The sequence below is a fragment of the Salvelinus sp. IW2-2015 genome, linkage group LG18, assembly GCF_002910315.2.
Source record: "Salvelinus sp. IW2-2015 linkage group LG18, ASM291031v2, whole genome shotgun sequence".
NCBI lineage: Eukaryota > Metazoa > Chordata > Actinopteri > Salmoniformes > Salmonidae > Salvelinus > Salvelinus sp. IW2-2015.
The window spans coordinates 36,279,734-36,299,233 of NC_036858.1; the positions used below are offsets into that span (position 1 = coordinate 36,279,734).

Genomic DNA, 19,500 nt, shown 5'->3' on the forward strand with positions numbered 1-19,500 from the left:
GAAAACTGCTGAGCTCTGCACCTCCAGCTGTATTTCAGTAGGGTTGGATAAAATAACGCAGTGAAGGGGGTCTAAAAGCAGGCTAACTCAAAAGCGGCTCATCTGTCCCTACCAAATTATGAACCGACTTGTTTTCTTGCTCTGACAGCAACAAATTTCCTACACTGCATCTACAGTAGTAGTTCGTTGGGGCTAGCAGACAGATGGGTGAGGTGAATGACTACAGGTTTATTGGCTGTACTGTTGTCATGGCTTGTTATGATAGGCTTTATGCCAAACCCTATATGACAGCATTAAGTCTCCCTCTTAATCAGAGCCGAATCCTAACTTTATATCCGAGTGTGAAACTCCAACTTCTGGCCAAGTCTACCATATAGAGCATTTTTTTGTAGTAGTATATCTCCTAAGCTTTCTGTGGTTAGAGTCTGAAGTGATGACAAACATTTCTCTATTGGTGATCTGCACGCAACCACAGCAGACTTCTGGGCAAAGAAACTGACAGGTAAAAGTAAACTACAGCCAATTACAATATGGTAATGGAGAGAAATCCTGCCTTGGATGGTAATATTCAGCTGAGTGTGCAGGGAAGCTTTGAACACAGGGAACCTGCTAGTCTGTAAAGGAGAGAAGGGGGAAAACTATTGGCTAAGTAATGAACTGCCAGTCTTGGCACACTTCTTCAAATTCTAACCTGTGACTGAAGTTTTACGTAACACCAGTCTGCTTTTCCCCCAAAGCTAATCTTAAACATATTTCAGAGCATACTGGAAAACTGGCACCTTAGTATGTATATGTAATTAAGAAAAAGTTAAGTTTTGCTGGAAAAGTTTGAAATGATTGTGGTAAAATAATGAAAACAGGTTTTGAATCTAGTTTGGAAATCTACAGGGTGACAGCTACCAACTCAAGATAATTTCAAAATCAGAAACTGAAATGGTTGAACACTAGAAAAGAAGTAATGCAGAAATTGAACCGCCTGTTAGATCAAACACTCAACTGAAGGCTTATCAGTAAGTCTCTCTTATGACTCAACCTGCTGAACAGAAAGCAAACCTCCCAGTACTGAGTCACAATGAGCTTGCACCTGTATAACTCCTTGTGTTCTCCATGCTTACTCTGGGTTCACGTTGTGAAATAAAACACAGATAATCACTTGGAGGCGATTTAGAGGGTGATGAGAGGGTAAATTGTGATAAGTACACACAATATCTATATTCTATTTCTATGATAAGTAAAAGTTGGTTAGAGCTTTCTTAGGACTATGTCTTCATACATCTTATCATAAAGGCCCACTACAGTAGGCCTACTTCAATATTCCAATGTACAGCAGGCTATAGACAATCCAGCCATGGTTCATAGCAACATACAGTATTGAGTCCCTACTCCCTAGAGTGAGTTGCACAGAATATAAGTGAGCACATGGAGTAGGCTACTGTTTCAATTTACATTTACAATATCACCATCCCTTACCGAAGAGCCTCGTCACTCGCAACATTGTATTTCTCGATCGAAGCTGAGACCCTGGGCAACAGGTGTTGAATAAGCTATAGCCAAGGTTGGCTAGGTTAGGCCTACTTTCTAAATGTAATACAGTTGCTAGTTATCTGTCCAWAATTGTAAATCAGTGATGTCACTTTTCAACCCATTCTCAGAGCATTTCCTATATGTAAATCCAAGACACTCCATTTAGTATGATGTTACATTTCGTATGGTATACATTAATTTGTGGATGTACGTCACCCAATTCGTATATGTTACAGATTACAATTCGTATTATATGTTATGAATTTGCTAAACTTATGATATATTGCAAATTATAACTGGGTGGTTTGAGCCCTGATTCACTGACAGCTGTGGTATATCAGACCATATAACACAGGTATGACAAAACATTTATTTTTACATTGGTAACCAGTTTATAATAGTAATAAGGAACCTCGGGTGTGTGGTATATGGCCAATATACCACGACTAAGAGCTGTATACAGGCACTCCATGTTTCGTTGCACATGAGAACAGCCCTTAGCCATGGAATATAGGCCATATACCTTACCCTCTCGTGGCTTATTGCTTAATTCTACCTAGGTGGCAAGCATTAGCTAGCTGGCTAATGTTAGCTGTAGGGGTTAGGGGTAATGGGTTAGGTAAAAGGGTTCATGTTAGGGGAAGGGTTAGCTAACATGCTAAGTAGWTGCAAAATATCAAGTAGTTGAAAAGTTGCTAATTAGCTCAAATTAGCTAAAACTGTACATKATAAAATTCAAACTCGCAACCTTTGGGTTGCTAGACATTCCCATTACACACCCAACCAACCACCCTACTTTAGTTTTTGCCTTTAAGTAACCATACCAAACGTTACATATCATACTAACTTGACTGTCCCAGATTTGCATTACTATGTTACATCTAATCTGAGACCAGGTTGCACTTTAAGAATACCAAACTAAGTAAATGACTTGCCACTTAAGAGGCATTAGAAGACAAAAAATGATCCATCAAACGCATTTGGTGTGTCATCATAGTGGTCTGTAACTTGTGGTCATTCTCGTTTAGGTGGATCAAATTTAAATGTGCTTCTTTTTTCAATACTGAATTGAATGTCATTGCAAAAAAACAGAAAGGTGTCAATGTATTTTTAAATACATTTTTTTAATTGAAAAGTAATCCATTAAGTAATGTCGTTTTTCAAAAGTATCTGTATTCAGATGTTTTTAATTATAGTTACTAACTGTTTACTTACTGTTTCTTTGTAACATTAATTAGATTACATGTAACTGAATGTAATTATCKGTTACTAGCGAGACAATGTTTGCGATATCCTCCTGTTTGGATGGAAACTGAATAAGTGGGAAGTATTTTCGGGGACAATAGTTATTTAGACTAAAATAACTGGCGACATAAATACATAGGGCCTATTATCATACTTTCTAAATATGCCGTTTATGATTTACGGACAGGCTTGCTGGCATGGAAATTGAGAAATAAATCGAGAAAAGTTCTATCGGCAGTGCTGCAAACAATGAAAACGTACCTCTTTCAAACGTACCCAGTCGGCAGAATTGAGCTCCTAAACCGACAACTCTGATGTATGTTTATAATTGCCTGCCATTGTGAAGTAATAAGTCACGTTTGTGTCATTCAAATGATGGAGTATTCATAGTTCGTCGTAGAAAGTTGTGCTCTGGTCCTGTCCCGAGTCGGCTGCGTCCATGATTTGAGCTAGTTCCTGTCTTTCCTTCCTCCACAGTCCAATGCGTGCGTTCGACATGTCTAGCAACAGCTGGAGAACTGAAGTAAAATCAGTGCTTTCACGTCACGTGTCTTTACAAGGGATTACTTTGGCAGGGGTACACCCCGCTTTATTGGTGTGGTGTTCTGTTTTCCAGCAAAATTGTTTTGCTTTTTTGTATGTATGCGCATGCGCGTAACTTGCGGGGGCTCGGGTGGTCATTACCCCCTCCAATATTAGAGAAAGGTCAATTTGACCCCCTCAATAATTTACCAAGATAAACATATCCCACTCTAAAGCGCCTGGCAGCTACTGGCTTTCTGTGTCTTCTTACGCCACACAGTTCTACTAAATTCATAATTTTATGATTGAATCCGCCCGCTGTCAGTTATACTTTTGGTTTGTGAAGGGAAAAAAGTTAAGCAAGGCTATGGAGAATGGAGAAACTCACAATATCTCCTCTCTTTCTCTCTTCTTAACAAACCCTCTAATCTGTGAGCAAACATGGAACAAATAAAATAGTACAGTCAAAATGAACATATAATATTTATAGACACGAATAAGAATGATAGAGAAAATWATATTTTTTCAAATGGAGAAAGTTTCTATTGCAAAGTGAAGAAAAGCGTATCCCGTGTGTGAACRCTATTTCTCAAAACGAGTGATAATTGGTAACAGTTATATTGGGCTCAATTTGGAGAGTTCAAATACAACTTTGGTAGTATTATGAACATTAAAATATATAMTTTCTAGTAGGCTACAGAATTAGAGAAGGGTTGTTTCTATTAACTGTTCTCGTTTTTTTTCTTCGGCACACACATACAAGTTCAAATCCCAAGCTACGCCTTGCTCAGACAGTCTGTGTTTTTCCACTATACAGATACATTGTTTAATGTAATTCTGACTAAAACTACACACATCATCAGATTACAATTTTATGATTCTAATCAATTTCATACAATTATAAGGTTTCAGAGTGGAATTATTTCTCTAGGATAGGGGGTAGCATTTTCACGTTTGGATGAAAAACATGCCCAAATTCAACTGCCAGCTACTCATCCCCAGAAGATAAGATATGCATACTATTATTAGATATGGATAGAAAACACTCAGAAGTTTCTAAAACTGTTGSAATCATGTCTGTGAGTATAACAGAACTTATTTAGCAGGCAAAACCCAGAGGACAAACCATTCAGATATTTTTTTTTAGGTCACTCTTTTCAATAGGGTTTCATTGCGAATCCAGATTTCTAAGGGACCTTCTTGCAGTTCCTACCACTTCCACTGGATGTCAACAGTCTTTAGAAATTGGTTGAGGTTTTTCCTTTGAGAATGAAGAAGTAGCCATGTTCAGAATGAGGCTCCAGTGAAGTGTACTGTTTGTTAGAGGCGCGTGACCAGAAAGCATGCTACACATTGTTTTCCTCCGGTATTGAACACAGATCATCCCGTCCTCAATTTTATCGATTATTTACGTAAAAAAATACCTAAAGTTGTATTACAAAAGTAGTTTGAAAAGTTTGGACAAAGTTTACAGTAACTTTTGAGATATTTTGTAGTAACGTTGTGCAAGTTGGAACCTGTGTTTTTCTGGATCAAACGCGCCAAATAAATGGACATTTTGGATATATTGACGGAATTAATCGAACAAAAGGACCATTTGTGATGTTTATGGGACATATTGGAGTGCCAACAAAAGAAGCTCGTCAAAGGTAAGGCATGAATTATATTTTTATTTCTGCGTTTTGTGTCGCGCCTGCAGGGTTGAAATATGCTTTTCTCTCTTTGTTTACTGGGCTGCTATCCTCAGATAATAGCATCGTTTGCTTTCGCCGAAAAGCCTTTTTGAAATCTGACATGTTGGCTGGATTCACAACAGTGTAGCTTTAATTTGGTATATTGCATGTGTGATTTCATGAAAGTTTGATTTTTATAGTAATTTATTTGAATTTGGCGCTCTGCATTTTCACTGGCTTTTGGCCAGGTGGGACGCTACCGTCCCACCTATCCCAGAGAGGTTTAACCTGTTTGGGCTAGGGGGCAGCATTTTCACATTTGGATGAAAAGCGTGCCCAGAGTAAACTGCCTGCTACTCAGTCCCAGTTGCTAATATATGCATATTATTGGTAGATTTGGATAGAAAACACAGTTTCTAAAACTGTTTGAATGATGTCTGTGAGTATGACAGAACTCATAAGGCAGGCGAAAACCTAAGAAAAATCCAACCAGGAAGTGGGAAATCTGAGGTTTGTAGTTTTTCAACTCTTGGCCTATTGAATACACAGTGTCTATGGGGTCATATTGCACTACCTAAGGCTTCCACTAGATGTCAACAGTCTTTAGAACCTTGTTTGATGCTTCTACTGTGAAGTGGGGGTGAATGAGAGGGGATTGAGTAAGGTCTCTCCCAGAGTGCCATGAGCTGACCATGCGCATTCACATGAGAGTTAGCTTGAGTTCCATTGCTTTTCTGAAGACAAATAAATTCTCCGGTTGGAACATTATTGAAGATTTATGTTAAAAACATCCTAAAGATTGATTCTATACTTTGTTTAACATGTTTCTACAGACTGTAACGGAACTTTTTGACTTTTCGTCTGCTCCTAGTGATTGCGCGTCATGAATTTGGAATATTGTGCTAAACGCGTGAACAAAAAGGAGGTATTTGAACATAAATTATGAACTTTATCGAACAAATCAAACATTTATTGTGGAACTGGGATTCCTGGGAGTGCATTCTGATGAAGATCATCAAAGGTAAGTGAATATTTATAATGCTATTTCTGACTTCTGTTGACTCCAACATGGCGGGTATCTGTTTGAGTTGTTTTGGTCTCTGAGCGCCGTACTCAGATTATTGCATGGTTTGCTTTTTCCGTAAAGTTCTTTTGAAATCTGACACAGCGGTTGCATTAAGGAGAAGTATATCTTTAATTCTGTGAATAACACTTGTATCTTTTATCAATGTTTATTATGAGTATTTCTGTAAATTGATGTGGCTCTGTGCAAATTCACTGGATGTTTTGGAGGCAAAGCCTAATGTAAACTGAGGTTTTTGGATATAAATATGAACTTGATCGACAAAACATACATGTATTGTGTAACATGTTGTCCCGGGAGTGTCATCTGATGAAGAATATCAAAGGTTAGTGATGAATTTTATCTCTATTTCTGCTTTTTGTGACTCCTCTCTTTGGTTGGAAAATCGCTGTATGCTTTCTGTGACTAGTTGCTGACCTAACATAATGATATGTTCTGCTTTCGCCGAAAAGCCTTTTTGAAATCGGACACTGGGGTTGGATTAACGAGACAGGTTAAACTGTGTTTGGACCGACCTGGCTAGGCCTCTGAGGAACTTATGATAGCATAGGGAGTACTTCTCAAGGTTTCCCTAATCTCGGGGGAATGGAACTGTCGGCTGGTTAGTGATACACAGTGGTGAGAACACAGTGGATAAAACTCACCTACTGTTTGTGTGGAAGTATGTGCGCAGCTATAAAAATGGATGTCTTTGTATAATGGACTTCAGAGCGTTCTCGTGAATAAACTGTACTATATTTTTGCATTAGCTGAGTCTTTGACTAATTATTATTAAACCCATGGTCTTACAGATCTCGGGGATTGGTCAGAGCTATTGATTGTCAGTTATTATCATTGGGATTGAAAATGCTCATGACAAGGAGGTGTTATGGTGCTTTGGTGAAATTGTGTGTGATTTATTTAGAATTTAAGACACACTTAACCAGCATGGCTACCACAGCATTCTGCAGCAATACGCTATCCCATCTGGTTTGGGCTTAGTGGGACTATCATTTGTTTTTCAACAGGACAATGACACAACACACCTCCAGGCTGTGTAAAGGATATTTGACCAAGAAGGAGAGTGATGGAGTGCTGCATCAGATTACCACAATCACCCGACCTCAACCAAATTGAGATGGTTTGGGATGAGTCGGATCGCAGAGTGAAGGAAAAGCAGCCAACAAATGCTCAGCATACACCTTAGCCAAATACATTTAAACTCAGTTTTTCACAATTCCTGACATTTAATCAGAGTAAAAATTCCCTGTTTTAGGTCAGTTAGGATCACCACTTTATTTTAAGAATGTGAAATGGCAGAATAATAGTAGAGAGAATTATTTATTTGAGCTTCTATTGCTTTCATCACATTCCCAGAGGGTCAGAAGTTTACATACACTCAATAAGTATTTGGTAGCATTGCCTTTAAATTGTTTAACTTGGGTCAAACGTTTCAGGTAGCCTTCMACAAGCTTCCCACAATAAGTTGGGTGAATTTTGGCCCATTCCTCCTGACAGAGCTGGTGTAACTGAGTCAGGTTTGTAGGCCTCCTTGCTCACACACGCTTTTTCAGTTCTGCCCACAAATTTTCTATAGGATAGAGGTCAGGGCTTTGTGATGGCCACTTCAATACCTTGACTTTGTTGTMCTTAAGCCATTTTGCCACAACTTTGGAATTTTTATTTTATTATTTTTTATTTCACCTTTATTTAACCAGGTAGGCTAGTTGAGAACAAGTTCTCATTTGCATCTCATCTGCGACCTGGCCAAGATAAAGCATAGCAATTTGACACATACAACAACACAGAGTTACACATGGAATTAACAAAACATACAGTCAATAATACAGTAGAAAAATAAGTCTATATACAATGTGAGCAAATGAGGTGAGTTAAGGGAGGTAAAGGCAAAAAAAGGCCATGGTGGCGAGGTAAATACAATATAGTAAGTAAAACACTGGAATGGTAGATTTGCAGTGGAAGAATGTGCAAAGTAGAAATAGAAATAATGGGGTGCAAAGGAGCTAAATAAATAAATTAATACAGTGCTTGGGGTCATTGTCCATTTGGAAGACACATTTGCGACCAAGCTTTAACTTCCTGACTGATGTCTTGAGATGTTGTTTGAATATATCCACATAATTTTCCTTGTCTCATGATGCTATCTATTTTGTGAAGTGCACCAGTCCCTCCTGCAGCAAAGCACCCCCACAACATGATGCTGCCACCCCCGTGCTTCACGGTTGGGATGGTGTTCTTCGGCAAACTTCCCCCTTTTTCCTCCAAACATAACGATGGTCATTATGGCCAAACAGTTATATTTTTGTTTCATCAGACCAGAGGACAATTCTCCAATAAGTACGATATTCGTCCCCATGTGCAGTTGCAAACCGTAGTCTAGCTTTTTTATGGCGGTTTTGGAGCAGTGGCTTCTTCCTTGCTGAGCGGCCTTTCAGGTTATGTCGATATAGGACTTGTTTTACTGTGGATATAGATACTTTTGTACCTGTTCCCTCTAGCATCTTCACAAGTTCCTTTGCTGTTGTTCTGCGATATGATGGCTGCGTGGTCCCATGGTGTTTATAGTTGCRTACTATTGTTTGTACAGATGAGCGTGGTAACTTCAGGCATTTGGAAATTGCTTGACTGATTGGCTGATTTCTTTTGATTTTCCCAAGATATCAAGCAAAGAGGCACTGAGTTTGAAGGTAGGCCGTGAAATACATCCACAGGTACACCTCCAATTGACTCAAATGATGTCAATTAGCCTATCAGAAGCTTCTAAAACCATTACATAATTTTCTGGAATTTTCCAAGCTGTTTAAAGGCACAGTGAACTTAGTGTATGTAAACTTCTGACCCACTGGAATTGTGATACAGTGAATACGTGAAATAATCTGTCTGTAAAGAATTGTTGGAAACATTACTTGTGTCATGCACAAAGTAGATGTCCTAACCGACTTGCCAAAACTATAGTTTGTTTACAAGAAATTTGCGGAGTGGTTGAAAAACAAGTTTTAATGACTCCAACCTAAGTGTATGTAAACTTCCGACTTCAACTGTATGTTGGAACTCCTTAAAGACAGTTGGAAAAGCATTCCAGGTGAAGGTAGTTGATAGAATGTCAAGAGTGTGCAAAGCTGTCATCGAGGCAAAGGGTGGCTATTTGAAGATTCTCAAATATAAAATATATTTGTAATTGTTTAACACTTTTTTGGTTGCTACATGATTCCAAATGTATTATTTCATAGTTTTGATGTCTTCACTATTATTCTACAATGTAGAAAATAGTACAAAAAAAAGGAAAACCTTTGAAAGGGTATTGCAGGTGTTCTAAAACTTTTGAACAGTAGTGTATTGACTAAATTATACGTTTTGGATGTATTTTCCCTTCAAAATTTACCAGAAACAACCAGAAACACAGCTATTTCTTTAAAAAATGCATTTGTGTGTGTGCGTTTCTCAGTGCCCAGCAGAAACCATACCTGAATCAATGATGTCAGTGAGCAGTTTGGGCTTGTTACATTTTTTTTTTTTTTTTAATCATTACAAAACAAGAAAACAGAAATTAATGAGAAATATGTATTTACAAATATCAATTTATGGACATTTACAATGTATGATGGTTGTTACAAGAAATAAGCTTATATGGACATTACTTTTTAACATATAGTAAATTGCTTTCGTGTCTCTAACATTCACTCACTCACAGTTATATAGGAAAAACAATGTGCAGAAAGAGGTCATCTGAATGACCCGGAAGCCTGCGTCTTCGTAAGGATGAAAACATCATAGACCTACTACAAACTGCAATGTTCATGGCCTATATTAAGAGCCAAATTGATCAGAAATACAGTGTAGACATAGTTAATGTTGTAAATTACTATTGTAGCTGGAAACTGCTGATTTTTAATAGAATATCTACTTTTTCTTTGAAACTCTGTCTAGAAGGCCAGCGTCCTGGAGTCGCCTCTTCACTGTTGACGTTGAGACTGGTGTTTTGTGGGTCCTATTTAATGAAGCTACCAGTTGAGGACTTGTGAGGCGTCTGTTTCTCAAACTAGAGACTAATGTACTTGTCCTCTTGCTCAGTTGTGCACCGGGGCCTCCCACTCCTCTTTCTATTCTGGTTAGGGTCAGTTTGCGCTGTTCTGTGAAGGGAGTAGTACACAGCATTGTACGAGATCTTCAGTTTCTTGCCAATTTCTCACATGGAATAGCCTTCATTTCTCAGAACATGAATAGACCGATGAGTTTTAGAAGAAAATAATTTGTTTCTGGCCATTTCGAGCCTGTAATCAAACCCACAAATGCTGATGCTCCAGATACTCAACTAGTCCAAAGGCGGCCAGTTTTATTGCTTCTTTAAATCAACACAGTTTTCACAGTTAACATAATTGCAAAAGGGTTTTCTAATGATCAATTAGCCTTTTAAAATGATAGCTTGGATTAGCTAACATAACGTGCCATTGGAACACAGGAGTGCTGATAATGGGCCTACTGAAGTGCTGATAATGGGCCTCTGTACGCCTATGTTGATATTCCATTAAAAATCAGCCGTTTCCAGCTACAATAGTCATTTACAACATTAACAATGTCTACACTGTATTTCTGATCAATTTTATGTTATTTTAATGGACAAAAAATGTGCTTTTTCAAAAACAAGGACATTTCTATGTGACCCCAAACTTTTGAATGGTAGTATATATTTGCCCATACTCTCATTAGTGGGGTAAAATAATCTGCCGGAAAGCTTTCTAATCAGTACCTTCAAAGCATTAAATGCAATACACAACTTTTATCAACAGGTTTTGCAGCAGTATTTTGTTTGAATTACTCTGGGATAAACAGCCAACCACACCTGACAGATCTGTGATGTGAGGAGCATCATGGGATGTGTCTCTATTGGAGACTATACATTGTTGACATAATTTTGACAACTGTGTGAGAAACTGGACTTTGAGAATACATCTTCAATTTACATCAGGGGTGTCACTCATTCCATGTTGTGCCTAGTGTCTGCAGGTTTTTATTATTTCTTTTCAATTAATACCTAGAAAACCAGGTGACTGAAGTTATTTACTAATTAGTGACCTTAATTCATCAATCAAGTACAAGGGAGGAGTGAAAACCAGCAGACACTCTACCCTCCGTGGAATGAGTTTGGCACGTGATTTACATCATTGCATGATTTATGCAGGGGTACAAGTTACTTGAGCAGATCACAGGTTTGGCCCTGTATGAAGTAACATGGGCCAAACCGCATGTATTCACATTCAAATAGCATTTATTTTTTGCAATGTAACAAACTTAGGAAAAAATACTAAAATGTTAAACAATATAATATATTTAATAAGCTGATTGTGAGTTACTGTGGATGTGTAGGCTGATGTGTAGGCAGACCTACACATTCCTTTGGGCACAGGAAGTCAACAGGTGGTTTATAATGCCGTCGACCACTCCCTCCCTGTCGAAACGGGGCGAACCGCAGCCACTTCTTCACCACGTCTGCAAACTGGTGATGTGTGGCCTCTTTGCCCACTGGGGTTCTTTTCAGAGCACCTACGGTGATAGAGAAGTACTGAGGTCAGTGCTGCATCCCAATTCACTTCAGTGGTTTACTTTCCAAATGTCTATGGAGACTGATCTTTGGCATGATCCATCCATCCATCTAGTTAGCCATGCATCCCTCTCTCCAACCCTAACAGTATGTGTAAGATATGATACCGGTACTTACAGAAGAGAACCCCTTGGAGGCGGGTGTTTCTGAAGCTCCTTTTCTGGCCTCGGCCCACCCAGTTGAGCTCAGAGCCCACAGCAAAAGATAGCACTGCCTGCATGAGCCTTCGCACCGCATCATCAAACGTGGCCCCACCCATTCGTGACAGGTGAGACACCTGTCATAGAGGGACACATACACCATTTATAACACAATCACTTCCCATTATTTAGCAGTATCATACTACAACAGTAGGTAGTGTGCGTGTCGCTGGTTCAAGCCTTTGCGGGTCACTCGGTCCACCTACCATTCTCTTCTGTGCTCCTGCATCCTCCAGGTGCCTCTCTGTGTCATCTAGCTGCTCCATGGTCCTCAGTGGGATGTCAATGTCTAGAGCCTCCACCTCTTCCTCTACCACCGGAAAGCTCTGGCCCTGAACCCTGGCCTGCATCTGCCTCAAAACGCCCCACTGTCTCTGCTGCTCCTCCTTAATCTCCACCAGCAGGGAGATGATTTTACGCTGGGCAGCCGTCTCTGAGGAACAGTGGATAGAAACTGATTTAGGATGACACAGGGTCATGGTAGGTGCCAATTTCATACAATGGAGGAAACCTATTCCCCCTCAGGAGACTGAAAAGATTTGGCATGGGTCCTCAGATCCTCAAAAGGTTCTACAGCTGCACCATCGAGAGCATCCTGACTGGTTGCGTCACTGCCTGGTATGGCAACTGCTCGGCCTCCGACTGCAAGGCACTACAGCGGGCAGTGCGTACGGCCCAGTACATCACTGTGGCCAAGCTTCCTGCCATCCAGGACCTCTATACCAGGCAGTGTCAGAGGAAGGCCCTAAAAATAGTTAAAATCTAGCCACCCTAGTCATAGACTCCTACCCCCAAGCGATAAGACCCCTGAACATCAAATGGCTATTTGCATTGCCCCCCCACCCCCTCTTTTACACCGCCGCTACTCTCTGTTATTATCTATGCATAGTCACTTTAATAACTCTACCTACATGTACATATTACCTCAATTACCACAACTAACCGGTGCCCTCGYACATTGACTCTGTACCGGTACCCCCTGTATATAGTCTCGCTATTGTTATTTCACTGCTGCTCTTTAATTACTTGTTCCTTTATTTCTTATTCATATTTTTTCAACTGCATTGTTGGTWAGGKGCTTGTAAGTAAGCATKTCACTGKAAGGTCTACCTMCACCTGTTGTATTCGGCGTATGTRACTAATATAATTTTATTTGATTACAGCATAGGGACTATTAATTTCAGCTGGAGACTATAAAACATGCTTTTTTCTATGAAGATGTTTCTTATTTTCAAGGAAGTGTCCTTYTCTTGAGAATTGGAGAGAAAAAAAATAATTGGAATGTTAAGAATTTATTGAATTGACATGTCAGTTTGTTGATTTGTCGTATTTTGTGTCAYATTTTGGAACAGTGACAGGCCTAGCTGTAGTCATTTTCCCCATCAATCTAAAACAGCAAGTTAGTGTCATTGGCTACTGTAACTTCAGCCAATTAGAAATGTAGCCTGGGGTACTATGTTTCTCCTGATAATCTGATTGGTCACACAACTGAATCATTCAWGGAATTCTTAGTTTTTTTCCGATACTTGTTACTTCCAAGAAAATACAAAAGAAAGTAGGAAATTCACTTTAAAAACATAACTATAGTTAATCAGGCAAGGGTAAAACGTTACCTGCTGATGGTGAGGTGCCTGGGATCGCCAACTTTTCCCCAACACCACCCGTGCTAAATGTTGCACTCAGTGACTCAACGTCAAAGTTTACATCTGTGCGTCTTGGAATATCATACTTGGGAACATCCTCCGAGCGTCTCGAGACATGTTCCGCAAGATGGTTCATTTCTTCGGACACAGCTGATAGTCTCTGTTGGAGTGTTTCTAGTGCTATGTCTGCCATGTGTTTGTTGACCAAACCTTCCATTCGTCGCTGCATCGACCAGCTAGAAGTATCTCCATTATTATGCTCCATAAATATCTCAACCTGTCGATCTCCTAAACGTGAGTTTTAACCAACAAAAACCTTTCTACAATGTCTTTACTGTCTTTCTAGGTATACGCAAATGTTGACCTGCGAGGAAAAAAAGCGGAAGTGGTTATCAAGCAGTCCACAGCCAGCGCATGATATCACGTTGCAACAACGTCACCGTAATGTTGCGAGAACATTGGGAAGGCCAGAAGAACTACAATTCCCACTGCAACAATCAACATGTTCCTTTCCCACGGGTTGACTGCATATTTATYTTGAACGTTTTTAGTTCATGGAAAGATGCCAATTAGCATGTATGCTGAATGTAACCATAACAGTAACATTGTAGCCCGCTGATAGAAATTGTTACATTGTAGGCTACATTTGATGTAACTTTAACTAACACAATGTAGTGATCATCAAGGTTCCAACATTTCAAGTATAATTTTTTTGTGCCAGCTGTGAGTGATTGGGAACCTTCAAGGGAATGGTCTCCGCCTTTCAAAGTGTGTTGCACTATGCTGTTAAACATGATGACTGATTTGCGCCCACATGTCGACTGCATTAACTTTACAAAAGTCCTGTGATCGAAGGTCATGAAGTTCTGGCTGTCTGAGATGCACCTCCCCTGACTTCTACTTGTCTACATTCAGTTGCTTTCGCCTTACCACTCAAACACGCCCAATATTTGGTAAACAGTTGTGTTCCCCTGCCAAAGATGATCTATTACAGGACCCTGTTCTTAGAGAACTACTGTCCTGTAGGTTTTCACTCCAACCCTAATCTAGCCCACTTGATTCTAATAATTAGATGCTTAAGGTTAATAMATTGAATCAGGTTAGTTACAACTGGGGATGGAGCAAAAACCTACRGGAGGGTAGCTCTCCAGGAACAGGGTTGGAGAATCCCGATCTATTATATTGACAAGATAGTCGAGTGCCCACTATAACAAGAAATATATGATCTCAAAGATGGGAGGAGRAGAGAGCAGGTGGGACCATAAAGATAGAGGACTCATCTTTGTATCTGTGCCATTATTTTTCTAACATTTTTTTTCACCTTTATTTAACCAGGTAGGCTAGTTGAGAACAAGTTCTCATTTACATCTGCGACCTGGTCAAGAATAAAGCAAAGCAGTTCGACACATACAACAACACAGAGTTACACATGGAATAAACAAACATACGGTCAATAATACAGTAGAAAAAGTCTATATACAGTGTGGAAATGAGGTAGGATAAGTGAGGTAAAGCAATAAATAGGCCGTGGTGGCGAAGTAATTACAATATACCAATTAAACACTGGAGTGATTGATGTGCAGAAGATGAATGTGCAAGTAGAGATACTGGGGTGCAAAGGAGCAAGATAAATAAATAAATAGGGTATGGGGATGAGGTAGTTGGATGGGCTATTTACAGATGGGCTATGTACAGGTGCAGTGATCTCACGCTCCCGGTGAGTAGGCATAGGCATATAGAGAGTGATAGGAATAACATGTGCTTCAGTAAGGTTGGTTTCTTAGCATTCTAGCATCCATGGCTATCAACTGTACCGCAGAACTGGAATGTAAATCACAGAAAATAGATGTGGTGGCAGCAGCAGACAAGTACTTGAGTGTATAAGATTGAGTTACAAGGTGTGTTGAATGATAGTGTCCCATCCTCCCAGGCTGCCAGCCTGGTGTAGGATCAGATAGGGTAGTGGAATAGTAGTGACGTTTTAATGGGTGTAGGATTAGTTGGTAGGGTATTTTTTCTTCCCTTTTACCTGTCCTTTTTCCCTTCCCTTTTTTTTGACACAACGTGTGATGAATTAACACTCCAGGACAACAGGCGGAAGCACAGGGCTAGATTAGAGAAATTGATGAATAGGGAGGCCGTGACTGACCTCACACTCCAGCACGCAGGTGGCGGCGGTGTATGCACCTTTCAGTTGGTTGCACCAATACAAATTTTAAAAAGAAGATGGAGTGGGMTGTCTCGCTTCCTTTTMTGTCTCTGGCTCAAGCAGCTCAAAGAACAAAGGAATGTTTGGCGGAAAAGAGGGTTTGAGCCATAGAAATCCTATTAAATTACTTGAGTTCCAGAATGGGGTCAAAATGCCAGCCCTACTCCGAGGTAATAATAAGGGATTCCCCTCGAACATGCCCACAAATTGGGGAAAACAAACATTCTTTCCCATTGACCCCCAGTGTAAAAGAGCCAACTTGGACGTAGATTTTTTTATTATACAGAAATAACAAAACATGCCGAAAAGCTGCTGTGTTTGTTCAAAAATACCGACCTACAGTTCGCAATGCTCCGACTTAGGGAAATATAGCCTGAAAGAAGAGCCCTATGGCTTCAGACTATTCAGCGTGGGAGAGTGGGAAATTGTGGAGACCCGATTTCCAAGTCGGCGACACGTAGCTATGTGTGTGGAAAACATTTCATCACAGGTAAGACATTTAACTTGTTTAGTATAGTCTGTTTGTAACTCCATTTACTACTGTTAGTAGCATCTGTTTAGTCTGTTTATTTTGTGTTGTTGTGTTAGCTTATGTTTTGGTTGGTAGCTAGCTAGCACTCACACTCACGTGGCTGCTATCACCATCATGAAAACGGGCATGAGGAAAGCCCTACAATATKAAGTTTTTCTAAGTAGTGAGAATGTTTGGAAATAGGCAATGTTGAAAAGTAATCTTTAGGAATGTTCTTAAATGTAGTTTTATAATTGACTTTAACAAGCAGACAACAAGAACATTGTGTTTGAAAAGGGTCACGTTTTTGCTGTGAGCCAATGGGGTGACCATGGGTTGTTTTCCCCCAAGGCGRGCGGGGCCACAACGTTCTATTTAATATCGACAGTGCAATGTCCCCTATAAAATCCGAAAATGTGGTTGAAGGCGCCGGAGGGTGTGATGCAATTTCTGAGCCTCCGGAGGCATGCAGAGGACAAATTGAGCCTGTACCGCATCGCTATGCACCTCTAAAATGTTGTAACAATAAGGAGGGCTCTGTATGCAGTAGCTCCGCATTGACATGATTGGTTGACGGTAGGTGAGTGTGGGAGGTCCTGTATTATTCACTTCCTTGAAAACTTCCTTCACAACAGCTCTGCGCTGCGCCGCAAATCAAAAGAAGTATGAATAACCTGATTTCTGCAGAGGCCATATCAGTGCAGTAACTGTTGTCGACTGGTATTTTGGACACAATAAATGCAGTATACTGAGTGTAAGATGGAGCCGACAGATATGGTAGCTCTGCTTCAAGCTCCTAAGCAATTTTGCAGTATTTTTTTTATTTTTTGTGTGCTATTTCTTACATTATTAGGGCAAATCTGTTTTCGTGATATTACATACAGTGGGAAATAACTTTTGGATATCAGAGCGGCGGTAACTCACCAGCATTACGACCAGGAATACGACTTTCCTGAATTTAATCCTTTGTTCGTACCCCCCAGGGCAATTGAACTTATTCCAGAGGCTGCTCCAAAACGCCGCCGGCGGAGAAGAGGTATTCAGAGTGCTTCTAGTCCGACTCACACCATCCAACACTTCCGAGTATATTACACGCTAATGTTCAGTCTCTGGATAATAAAGTAGACGAGCTCAGGGCAAGGATCTCCTTCCAGAGAGACATTAGGGATTTTAACATACTCTTTTTCATGGAAACATGGCTCTCTCAGGAATACTGATTTTAACAAAGCAAATTTGAGGAAACGCCACTGAAGTTCTACCAACACATTGACTGTAATACTCACACTGGTAAAACATTGGACCACTGCTACTCAACTTTTCGAAATGCCTACAAGGCCCTCCCCCGCCCTCCCTTCTGCAAATCTGATCACGACTCCATTTTGCTCCTCCATTCCCATAAGCAGAAACTCAAACAGGAAGTACCCGTGCTAAGATCTATTCAACGCTGGTCTGACCAATCGGAATTCATGCTTCAAGATTGTTTTGATCATGCAGACTGGGATATGTTCTAGGTAGCCTCTGAGAATAACAGTGAAAATTACACAGATACAGTGACTGAGTTCATCAGGAAGTGTATAGGAAATGTTGTACCCACTGTGACTATTAAAACCTACCCAAACAAGAAACCGTGGATAGATGGCAGCATTCGCATAAAACTGAAAGCGCAAACCATCGCATTTAACCATGGCAATGTGACTGGGAATATGGCCGGATACAAACAGTGTAGTTATTCCCTACGTAAGGCAATCAAAAAGGCAAAACGTCAGTACAAAGTGGAGTCGCAATTCAATGGCTCAGACACGAGACGTATGTGACAGGGTCTACAGACAATCATGGACTATAAAGGGAAAACCAGCCACGTCTTGGACACCAACGTCTTGCTTCCGGACAAGCTAAATACCTTCACCCGCTTTGAGGATAACACAGTGCCACCAACAAGGCCCGCTACCAAGGACTGTGGGCTTTCCTTCTCTGTGGCCGACGTAAGACATTTACGCATGTTAACCCTTGCAAGGCTGCCGGGACACAGATGGCATCCCTAGCCACATCCTCAGCGCATGCGCAGATCAGCTGGCTGGAGTGTTTACGGACATTTTCAATCTCTCCCTATCCCAGTCTGCTGTCTCACATGCTTCAAGATCTCAACCATTGTTCCTGTACCTAAGAAAGCAAAGGTAACTGAACTAAATGACTATCGCCCATAGCACTCACTTCTGTCATCATGAAGTGCTTTGAGAGGCTAGTTAAGGATCATATCACCTCTACCTTACCTGACACCCTAAACCCACTTCAATTTGCTTACCGGCCCAATAGATCCACAGACAATGTATTCACCATCGCACTGCACACTCCCCTATCCCATCTGGACAAGAGGAGTAACTATGCAAGAATGCTGTTCATTGACTACAGCTCAGCATTCAACACCATAGTACCTCATAAGCTCATCATTAAGCTCAAGGCCCTGGGTCTGAACCCCAACCTGTGCAACTAGGTCCTGGACTTCCTGACGGGCCGCCCCCAGGTGGTGAAGGTAGGAAACAGCACCTCCACTTTGCTGATCCTCAACACGGGCCCCACAAGTGTGCGTGCTTAGCGCCCTCCTGTACTCCCTATTCACCCATGACTGCATGGCCACGCACGCCTCCAACTCAATCATCACGTTTGCAGACGACAACAGTAGTAGGCCTGATTACCAACAATGGTGAGAGAACCTGCAGAGTGGTGCCAGGAAAACAACCTCTCACTCAATGTCAACAAAACAAAGGAGCTGATCGTGAACTTCAGGAAACATCAGAGGGAGCACGCCCCTATCCACGTCGACGGGACTGCAGTGGAGAAGGTGGAAAGCTTCAATTTCCTCCGCGTACACATCAGTGACGATCTGAAATGGTCCACCCACACAGACAGTGTGGTGAAGAAGGCACAACAGGACCCAGTTGCACAGGGCAAGGTTCAGACCCAGGGCCCCGAGCTTAATGATGAGCTTGGAGGGTACTATGGTGTTGAATGCTGAGCTGTAGTCAATGAACAGCGCCTCTTCAGTTAACTACATTACTTTAGTTGGCTGCTTTGAGCAAAACTTGAATGCAATATAACCTTTTCTAGGAGTCTGTCTGTTTATGATCTGTATTCATTTTTGTTTTTCAACAATGTCAGGTACAGGCAGGATGACTGGGGCCTTCAGCAAGTAAGACACGGGGTAAGAAAGAATTTGAACATCACAGTTATAATTCCCACTGTGCCCTCTATAAATGCAATGTGAATTGTTGTACTACTGAATGAACTGAGAT

The 19,500-nt window shown here is 40.7% G+C and overlaps 1 protein-coding gene across 1 annotated transcript; it reads right to left on the reverse strand.

The window, feature by feature from the left end:
• Positions 1-10,778: 10,778 nt before the first annotated feature.
• On the reverse strand, positions 10,779-13,856 carry LOC111977334 (uncharacterized). The gene is made up of 4 exons (XM_024006711.2): positions 13,461-13,856; positions 12,054-12,280; positions 11,765-11,924; positions 10,779-11,589 (listed from the first exon to the last, which is right to left on the reverse strand). Exons 1-4 carry the CDS (start codon positions 13,753-13,755, stop codon positions 11,396-11,398), a joined length of 876 nt encoding a protein of 291 aa, XP_023862479.1. The 5' UTR covers positions 13,756-13,856; the 3' UTR covers positions 10,779-11,395.
• Positions 13,857-19,500: the final 5,644 nt, after the last annotated feature.